At 38.0% G+C, this 10,707-nt stretch overlaps 2 protein-coding genes across 5 annotated transcripts in view; one reads left to right on the forward strand and one right to left on the reverse strand.

The window, feature by feature from the left end:
* Positions 1-10,707, forward strand: part of LOC141377888 (uncharacterized) — a 111,416-nt gene that overhangs the window by 46,108 nt on the left and 54,601 nt on the right. The window lies entirely within an intron of this gene.
* LOC103908855 (uncharacterized) lies at positions 2,386-10,575 on the reverse strand. 4 transcript variants are annotated; one of them, XM_073923943.1, is made up of 10 exons: positions 9,683-10,575; positions 7,255-7,727; positions 6,615-6,999; positions 5,754-5,933; positions 5,468-5,565; positions 5,315-5,365; positions 3,831-4,212; positions 3,572-3,748; positions 2,812-2,941; positions 2,386-2,720 (listed from the first exon to the last, which is right to left on the reverse strand). In XM_073923943.1, the coding sequence occupies exons 1-10, from the start codon at positions 9,840-9,842 to the stop codon at positions 2,711-2,713; spliced, it is 2,046 nt and encodes a 681-aa protein (XP_073780044.1). In that variant the 5' UTR covers positions 9,843-10,575; the 3' UTR covers positions 2,386-2,710. The 4 variants fall into 4 exon arrangements, with proteins under 4 accessions (XP_073780044.1, XP_073780045.1, XP_073780042.1 ...); XM_073923944.1 differs by having other exon boundaries at positions 2,799-2,941; positions 9,683-9,884; XM_073923941.1 differs by having other exon boundaries at positions 6,615-7,727.

Genomic DNA, 10,707 nt, shown 5'->3' on the forward strand with positions numbered 1-10,707 from the left:
TAGTATATGGCACTACTGATTTGGTAAAGAGACTCCTTCACCCAATAATGTATATTCTGTCATCTTTTACTCAGCCCTTACTATAAGTTTCTTCTGTTTTACACAAAAGAAGGTATTTTGAAAAATGCTGGACACCTGTAACTATTGACTTCCACTGTATTTGTTTTTCTACTATGGATGTCAGTGGTTACAGATTCTCAGATTTCTTTAAAGTATCTTCTGTAGTGTTCAACAGAAGAAAGAAACTCATAGGTTTGGAAGCAATTGAGTAAACAGTTTAGGGAGAACTATCTCATTAATTGAGGAAGAAGTCATTTAGAAAAGTCACGGAAATGACGATCAGAGCTTCAGTTTGATTTACATGATTTTATTTAAATTATTAATAATATATAAAAGCAATTCTTTACAAAACAATTGTGAACGCTTAGTTATAAAACAACCCCTCTCTCTTTTGACAGAACACCAGATTCATTTGTGAGGAAGAAAATAGTTGAGCAGATCTTTGATGACACTCTAGAGGAGAAAACTGACAGCACTGGACTTCTATTATTACTTCTATTAGTGCTGGACTTCTATATTACTAATGGAGTTTTAGCATTATTTCAGTTCAATTCATCTTCATTTCTATAGCACTTTTACAATGTGGATTGTGTCAAAGCAGCTTAGAAGTAAATTAAAACTGTGTCAGTCCAGTTTTCAGAGTTGAAGTTCAGTTCAGTGTGGTTTAATTTTCACTGCTGAAAGTCCAAACACTGAAGAGCAAATCCATCTATGTGCAGCTCCACAAGTCCCAAACCGAGCAAGCCAGCGGCGACAGTGGCGAGGAACAAAACTTCACCAATTGACTAAAGTGAAGGAAAAAAACCTCGAGAGAAACCAGGCTCAGTTGGGCACGACCATTTCTCCTCTGGCCAAACTTCTTGTGCAGAGCTGCAGTCTAGGCACCGTTATCGTCATTAATTACTCACCTCATGTCCTTAGTTCATATTTAAGTTTACTTCATATTGAACACAAATGAAAACATTTTAGTTGAAATCTGAGAGCTCTCTGACCCTCAAACCGCACGTTCATAAGAGCACAGTGCACTGTATGTGTGACACACCCCAGGGCCAGAATAACATAAGGTCTAGGTGTGGCTGAAGCCCCAGGCCCACGGAAGAAGGGGGCCCTTGATTGGCGGAAGAATTAATTTGAGCTATGACGCTGGAAAACGCCTCTTTGCGTTATGCTTTTTCTAGTCAATAAAGTCAAGTATTCCTTTCGGTTCATTGCTGTTCAAAAATCAGTGACGCCGGTGCTAAACTGGGGCTCAGAGTGGCTCTAGCACAATCAGAAAATTGAATAGCCCTGTTTTAGTCACCCATAAGGGTGATCAGATGTCCCAATTTTTCGAGAAATTTTTCCATAGTTCTTTATTTCGGCACTATACCACGAGAACCGACCAGTCAAAGATAGGCTAACCAAGCTCGTCTTAGGACAAAAAATAAAATCTTAACAGTCTTCATCATTGATATACTTGTAACAGAAGCTGGGTAGGCGGAATCAAGCTGAATGGACTCATAATTAAAGTGCTGTCTCAGCCGCGCTGCGGTTACAGCTGGACTCAAACCTGCGTGTGCCCGCATAATCCTTACATAACACAATATAAACGACACAATGCACAAACAAATCAAACAGCCTACATGAGCAGTTATCAAAATATCCATCGTTGCGAACTCTCTACTGTATCTCAAGTAAATACACTCAGTTATGCTTTACAGTAAGTCTAACTGAACCAGTTAGAAAGCAAACTTTTTTTTTATAAATGTTAACGTTCCCCCAATAATATTGGCGCTGGCTTTCATTAGACAATATATCTGATGCAATAAATACATAAATAAATAAATAAATAAATAAAATAAGGATGCCTTCTGTAAGTCAGAAGACCACAATTTTGGATATTAGAGGCATGGATATTAAAGATATTATATCATTAGAGATTTATGGTCAGCTAAAGTTCTAAAGAACCTTTAAAGGTAAACCTTAAAGTATTTATTATAAAGCACTAATTTAGGAAGTAATGCAAATGTTTTTTTTTTGTTATGCTGATTTTTGCAGTTTGTTTGAACTTTAAAGTTTATATTATGTCATTACTTAGTTTTGTATAATTGCAGGCATATTTTAATAAAATAGAAAAAAAAATATAATAATCAATCATAAATCAAATGATGGAAAATAAGATAATAATATTAATTAGTAAATTATTAATAATAATAACAATAATAATAACAACAACTATATATATATATATATATATATATATATATATATATATATATATATATATATATATATATATATATATATATATATATATATATATATATAATTTATTTATTTATTTTTGGAGAGGTAAAAATATAAAAGGGGGGCCCTTGGATTTGCTATAGCCCCAGGGTCCAGTGTGTTCTTAATCCTGCGCACTGCTGATGTTTAACCCAGAGGCCTGCTCGACTTCCTCTGATTTAAACAAAGCATGGGAACATCCGAGGTAAACATCAGCAGTGCGACACACATACAGTGCAGGACAGAGCTCTCATCAACACACGTCATGAACTGACACTGAAGAAAAGTAAGGTCTTAGGGGTTTGGAATGACATGAGGGAGTAATTATCAACTTTAACAGTCTTGTGAAATGTCTGGAAATGGTGCTCTCCTCCTCCTCGCTTCTTTAGTTTTTTCTAAAATGAAGAAAAACAATCAGAAAGAACACAAAGTTATTCAAGCAGTAATATGAAGGGCTGTCAAATAAAACTCACTGTGTTCCTCTACCTCCTCTTGCCTAACTGCTTCACAGGATTTGGGGTCGTTGGATTGAACCAGCAGTGCTCTTCAACCTGATGTAACTGTAGCCGTTTCACTGGATTACGGATCAAACACTGGGAAATCAGGTCCACGCATGCTGAAAAGTGTCACAGAGAGTGTGAAATATGTCTGCATACTCAAGATTCATGAACGTGTTTGAATTTTACTACATCAAATGTTACAAAACATCCATAATTAAGTGACTTTAATATCTACACTGCAAAAAATTCTTTTCTTGCTTAGATTTTTTGTCTTGTTTCTAGTCTAAATAGCTAACATTTCTTATATCAAGAGTCATTTTCTAGACAAGCAAAACATATTGTCTCGTTTTGAGAAATAATATGCTAATATTAAGTTAGTTTTTCCTTAAAACAAGCTAAATAATCTGCCATGGGGTAAGCAAATTAATCTCGTTTTTTCTTTTGACGTAAGATCATTTTGCTTGCCCCATTTGCAGATTATTTTGCTTGTTTTAAGGAAAAACTTACTTATTATTGGCATATTATTTCTCAAAACAAAACAATATGTTTTGCTTGTCTAGAAAATTCTTCTTGATTTAGGAATTTTCAGATATTTAGACTAGAAACAAGACAAAAAAAATCTAAGAAGAAAAAGCATTTTTTTGCAGTGTACAGGTCCTGTAAACATTATATTTAATCCATTTTACTTATGACTGACTATTTTATTCTGTCACTGAGGCTGAGATTGTTCAGAGGTGTCTGCTTACCTGTGGATAACCTGGGGTGTATCTGAATGGAGCCAAACATGATTGACTGTCTGTTATTAAAGGCCAATCGTCCATGCATTATTTCATACAGCGTGATGCCAAGTGTCCAGACGTATGCGGGGTTAGCATGGAATACACGACACCTTAAAGCCTCAGGTGGCATGCAATTTCCAGCTCCTGTAAGAGAGACATTTCAAGAATTCAGTCATTTCACACGACAATACTGAGACCAAAGAAACTACACAACATGCCAACTCACCTCGATAGTCACTTCTATTAAAAGGCTTGTGGGTTATTGGCTGAGCACAACCAAAGTCGATCAATTTGAGCTCTAATCGGGGTTGAGTCACCAGGATGTTCGCCGTGTGTATATCACCATGGAAAACTCCACGCTCAGCGCAGAACATTACAGCTCGGATCAACTGCCGCATTAACCGCCGTGCTTGGTTTTCTTCAATGTCCACTGTGTCTCTGATGTACTGATGCAAGGTCTGGCATGACTCTGCGTACTCCAGAATGAGAACAAAGTTGTTCTCAAGCTCAACCCAGTCGTGTAATCTGATGATGTTTGGACATCGCGGCGCATTCATCAACCTAAGCATCATTGCCACTTCTGCAAGCACAGGTGTGGAATGACCATCCTAGAAAAGAAAACAGATTTCAAAGATATTACCAAAGAAGAATGGCACAAAAGTACAGAAACACAAACTTTACTATGCGAATAATCACTAAGCTCCATGTTTTGACTCATTTTTACTTGTATTTGAGCATTCAGTCATGCAGTTTAAGCTAAAAGAGGAGTCTACACGAGTGTGTTCTGTCCGTCTCTGAGGCTGAGCACATGCACACAACAGCACAAGCTTTCTTTAGCACTATTGAATGACTCATAGACACTCTAATAAATCAAGCACATCCCTTGCTGTAAAAGTCACGCTACATGATTTCAATGATTTCCAGCTTTGTGTAGAAATGAAAGCAGACTGCTTTACAAGGGGCCTGGATATGAATTAAAGATCATTTTAATCTCCATTAATGTTAAATGAATTTTAATTAATTACAACAGCCAGACATTCATGTGTTCAAAACTTGTCTCTGGGTTTATTTCTTCTGCTGAACACAAAAGAAGGTATTTTAAAGAATGTTGAAAACAAGTAAGTGTAACCTACGCCAACCAACCTGCTCCGAGCTGGTATCGAACTGGCAACCTTCCGCATGGGAGTCCGTTGCTCTACCAAGGAGGCTAAAAACCATGGCTTCTAGCATCTGTGGCTAGAGCACCTTTAGAGGTCAGAGGAGTGAGGTTTATCTGTACAGCACTTACTAGCTGCATCTGTTACACTCACCCCCCTAAACCTCACTCCTATCCGTGTCACGGCACCAATGTAACCCCGCCAGTCCTACGTCACCCAATCGGCTCTGAGCTGGTATCGAACTGGCGACCTTCCGCATGGGAGTCGGTTGCTCTACGAAGAAGGCTAAAGACCATGGCCTCTAGCATCTGTCGCTAGAGCACCTTTAGAGGTCAGAGGAGTGAGGTTTACCTGCACAGCACTTACTAGCTGGCCTCCGTTACATAAGCATTGGCATAAGCATTTACTTTTCTACAATAGAAGTCAGTGGCTACCTGTTTCCAACATATCTGCTTTTGAGTTCAGTTTAAAGTGGTCCAGACAGGTACGGGACAAGTGAAAGAGGAGTAAATGCTCAGCACATTTTCACTGTTTTGTGAATTATTCAACTTACAACGTCCAGATAACGGTCCTCTTGACTCTTCACCATACACTTTAGGGCAACCTGTGGAAAAACAACGACAAATTAAATTAAAGCTAATAAATTATTTACATTTAATAATCAGGAGGAAAATGTTCATAGAATTTTTTAAAAATTGTTCTCTACCTTTACACTTTTACTGCGTTTGTGAGATGCCACATACACCTCGCCAAAAGTTCCATCTCCAATCATGTCTCCGACTTCAAACTGAGACAGATCAAATCCTGAAAAACAGAAAAAAGCAGGGAGATTTACTTGGATTGTCTGGTATGAAACGGATCAAATAAAAGACTCCCGTCCTTTAAATCTGGATCTAATGCAATGATCTAAAAGCAGTAACTTCTATCAGAACTGCAAGAGTAAATTGATTAATAATATTTTATTATTTATGAATTACAGAATGATGACTTACCACGAGTGAGCCCAGAAGCCTCCTCAGAAAGCTGGCCTGGCAGACATACTGACTCAAGGTCTGGGTCGGGCTCGAGCTCAGGCTGTGGCGTAAAATGCAGGAAAGGGAGCTTTGCAGCCTTCCATACTCTCTTAAAGAAAGCAGAGACTCTTTTCCCTTTCCTTCCTTTCTTGGGTTTTTCTAAAATGAAGAAAACAAACAGAAACATCTCCATGGACAGAGCTGCAGCTACAGTGCTCAGCATATTCAGATATGTTGTACACCCCATTTTGAAAATGAAGATTTGTATCCATTTGTCAGTGAATATGGGTAATATATAGTAATATATATTGATGCATTTGAACAAAATGTATTTAATAAACAGATTTATTTATTAAAATAATACTTTAGTCACAGAACATTTTTAGAAATGGAAACATAATACAATTAAATCTGTGCAAAACAGTGCAACAAACAAATTACAAACTACAACATTTCAATAAAATTTTCTAGATTTTTGCTTCTCTTTGATTTTTGCTTATTTTGAAAATGAAATTTAATATTTTCCCCTAACATATACATTTGGGCTACACATTTTTTAACCATTATTGTAAGTTATTTTGTTAGATAAACTCCCGATTTTGCTTTAGTACTGACTAATCTAATGTACATGCACAATCTAATATTGTAAAGCATCCTATAGAAAATATGAATTTAAATGAGAGATTTGTGGGGGTGTACTTATATATGTTTAGCACTGTATTAATTAATACACAACCAACAGTACAACACATGTCACTGTCTGATTTATAAACTAAAAACAACAAAGCGTAAAAATAACAGATGGAAGAAATAAAATGAACCAAATTCAGGATGACTCACCATCAGTCCCATCAATTTTAGAGGGGTCTTGAACAGACGAAGGCGACTCAGGACTGACCGAATCTGCATCCGTCGTTTTCTTAATATTGGAGGGGCCCGGAACACTCAACAGCTGAGGATCTTCACAGACCTGGACTGGCGGACGCATCTGCTCAGGTTCAACATGATCTGCGATGGTCGTTGTCTTGAACCTGGATGGTCCTGGAACAGCTAACGACTCGAGACTGTTGCAGACCTGGACTGGCGGACGTATCTGCTCAGTGTCAACATGACCTGTGAGGGCCGTTAAGGACTCAGGACGGGCCGGATCTGCATTTGGCACATGTCCTGTTTGCTTGATCCTGGAGGGGCCCGGAACACTCAACGGCTGAGGATCTTCACAGACCTGGACTGGCGGACGCATCTGCTCAGGGTCAACATGATCTGCGATAGTCGTTGACTTGATCCTGGATGGTCCTGGAACAGCCAACGACTCGAGACTGTCGCAGGCTTGGACTGGCAGACGCATCTGCTCAGGGTCAACATGACCTGTGAGGGCCGTTGAGGACTCAGGACGGGCCGGATCTGCATTTGACACATCTCCTGTTTGCTTGATCCTGGTGGGACCCGGAACACTCAACAGCTGACAATCTTCACAGACCTGGACTGGCGGACGCATCTGCTCAGGGTCAACATGATCTGCGATAGTCGTTGACTTGATCCTGGATGGTCCTGGAACAGCCAACGACTCGAGACTGTCGCAGGCTTGGACTGGCAGACGCATCTGCTCAGGGTCAACATGACCTGTGAGGGCCGTTGAGGACTCAGGACGGGCTCGATCTGCATTCGGCACATCTCCTGTTTGCTTGATCTTGGAGGGGCCAGGAACACTGAACGACTGAGGATCTTCACAGACCTGGCCTGGCAGCCACACCGGCTCAGGGTCTGCATGTCCTGCGACGATCCTGGAGGGACCTGGAACAGGCAGGTGCTCGAAATTGTCGTTTTCTGACTGTGGTTTAAAAGGAACCACTCTGCTCCGGTCACAGCTAAGGAAAGGGCGCTTTGCAGCCTTCCATACTCTCTTAAAGAAAGCAGAGACTCTTTTCCCTTTCCTCCCTTTCTCAGGGTTTTCTAAAGTAAAGGAAATGAACAGGGAAATATAAGAAAACTCTTTAACCACAGGTTTAAAATAGACAAACTGCTGAAAATTAGACATATAAAAGACACTCACACAAAAGAAACATCAACAATAAATGTACAATTATAATAGAAAATGTTTAAAAATTACAATTAATTACGTGGAATTGCAAATCATTTGTCTGACGTAAAATGACAAATACAACCTGACAAATAGTCGGTAAGTCATCCATTTTAGACATTAGGAAAAATCCTATAAGCAACTATTTTGCAAAAATAAACATTTCACTCCTGCTCACACGAAATGCAAACTATTATATTAACTCATTTTTGAGTGAATATTCTGAGTTATGGAATATTTTATTATAGTTATAGTTTGAGCTATTTAACAATCACCATCACAATGTTTAATCAAACTTATGGAGCCTTTAATTTCTTTGTCAGTGGGTGCTACATCTACATCAACATTCTTCAATCAAGCACAACTTCTCCACCACAAAAAAAACGAATGAAACTAAATCCAGATTTTTGCAGCTTTCCCTTAGCAATCGTCAAACTCAAATTAATCAATTTCTCTCGCTCTGCATCTTCAGTTAAGAAATCTGTGAGTAAATTATGACTTTAAACATTTAACAATCAGTCTTAGAAATCCAAATGAAAAGAGAAGTTTTGCTCCAGCACTTCAGATACAGAAACAGAGCTATAGACATTTATTATTATGAAGGTAAAGTTGGGTTTATATTTGGGTTTCTATGTTGTTTAACATGCTAATTTAAATATTAGGAAGTCACATGTAAGTAAGACTTCAAATCAAAATTACAACTAATTAATTGACTGTAAACAATGTTGTACAATGATAGACATTGGCTGTTAATATGATTTCTCCATTTAGACTTTGAAACAATATTTCTTTGTTATTATATTTTTCAAGAGTTCACACTTAGCTGATGATTTACAAAGCTTATTTGGCATGCTGTCCCGGGAGAGAGCCCCGAGCTCAAGGGCTCCTCGAGCCCGGGGCTTCCTCCCGTTGGCAGAGCAAGAAGGGAGCCCGAGCTCGGTGGATCTCAGAACTCCCCTGCTGCTGTAGCTAAGGGAACGTAAGGAATTAGACAAGCTTGATTGTTATGTATGTTGAATGTCTTTGGATGGTGGGAGGAAACCGGAGAACCCGGGGAAAACCCACGCGGACACAGGAAGGACATACAAACTCCCCACAGAAACACTCACCGGTCCTATAGAACTAGGACCGGCAGTATTCTTGCTGTGTGGTTCACAGTGCTAACCACTGGACCGCCGTGCCGCCCAATCGCAGGTAAAGGAGGAGACTAGGGGAGGAGGGGGGTTTCTTCCAAACGAAGATAAAGTGAACTGAAAACTGAGGCTATTTATGGTGCCTTAGGGCTCATGTGATTGGAGGATTAGTGATTAGCAAATACGAGACTGGACGTGATAAATCATAAGCACGTGATCCTCTCGAAATTAGTTTATGAATAAACTTCACTTAAGGAGAAAATTTGAATGTGTGAATATTAAACCAATTTTACCTCGATTGTATTAATTTATCCCTGCTTAAACAAATAAAAGACTTAAATATAGTATTCTCACTCAGTTTGCTCCAATATAACAAATATTCCTCCACACCATCAACAACTAAGAAGATTACTGTGTAGGTCTACACAGAGTTTAGATTAAAGTAATATTAGAATGTTTTTGTCAGTAACGTTAGCGAGGCACAATTTCTGTTGAGTGGAGAGAAAAAACCTTAAAGCCAGCTCAATCACAAAGTCAGAAAATACACAATATAAATACACGAAACAATTACAACCAGGAGAGGTTGAATATTTGTCGGTAAGTGGCGTTATATGGCGATGTATTATTATTATTGTTATAGTTTTTTATTAAACAATAGGTGGTAATACACAATTTTTTGTAAACTCTCATCTCACCTGTTGGGCTTCTCGTCATGGTACGAGGTGTTGGAGAAGCCGTCGTTTCACTCTGATAATTATTGTTGACAAATACAGGCATGATCAAATTATCTCGAGTAAAAAACACAGTTGACATATTATCTGCTTTTTGAGAAGCAAAACAAGTTGCTAAAGTCATTAAGTCACTGTTCACTGTACTCGTTTGTTTGTCACTCTGAGGAATTCTGTCATATGACGTAACGGCATTCTTTTCGTTCTATTTATTCGTCATCAGTGAGGTGAGGAGCTCGGGGTGATAAAAGATCTGATCTGAGTTTTGTTGCGCTCCACAACTGAGTTGCTGTTTTTTTTTTTTTTTTTTTTTTTGTCGTGTAATAAATTCATAACAGATAAAGTATGACATATACCGATATGAAAGCTTCAGCGGTTATTATTAAATTGCTATCAGAAATATCAGTATAAACTGCTTCTGCGTGAGCAGCTTCAGAGGTTACAATCATTAGCCTATATTTAACCAAAAGCAAACAAACATGTATTAAAGTTTTTTATTTATTTATTTATTTTTTTATCACAGTTAATAATAAGTGGACATTACTTTATCATTTGATTAGCGTTTTCATATTTGGTGACCCTGCTGTATTTCTGTTACTCTTCATTTTTATTTCAAAAAACAGTTGTTACAGTGCAAAGCTGAGGGGATTAAACACGAGTCAATTTGAAGAAAGAGAGAAAAAAAAAGATTTTGGGTAAAATATAAGGAGTATCATAATTATTTTACCATAAAAATAGCCTTGTCATATTTGGTGACCCTGCTGTATTTCTGTTGCTGAGAAGATTAAACACCACTAGAGAGAATGTGGATAACATTACAGTGATTTTAGGGAATTAAAAGAGATTACTTTGTTTTGGTGACCATGAAAAAAAAAAAGAAACAATCTAATTACATTTGGTGGCTCTGCTGTTATGTACATATATAATGTTAAACAGTTATAATGTTATTGTTATACAGTTGTATAATATATAGGCCTATATATATATATATA

The sequence above is a fragment of the Danio rerio genome, chromosome 15 (assembly GCF_049306965.1).
Source record: "Danio rerio strain Tuebingen ecotype United States chromosome 15, GRCz12tu, whole genome shotgun sequence".
In the NCBI taxonomy this organism is placed as follows: Eukaryota; Metazoa; Chordata; class Actinopteri; order Cypriniformes; family Danionidae; genus Danio; species Danio rerio.

Excerpts from the sequence above, each read along its gene's own strand:
- LOC103908855 (XM_073923941.1), bottom strand. The coding sequence starts at position 9,842 with ATGACTTTAGCAACTTGTTTTGCTTCTCAAAAAGCAGATAATATGTCA. Across the intron at positions 4,213-5,314 it reads AGGACCGTTATCTGGACGTT|GATGGTCATTCCACACCTGT; the intron begins GTAAGTTGAATA and ends TTTCTTTTCTAG. Across the intron at positions 2,942-3,571 it reads ACACCCCAGGTTATCCACAG|CATGCGTGGACCTGATTTCC; the intron begins GTAAGCAGACAC and ends GACACTTTTCAG.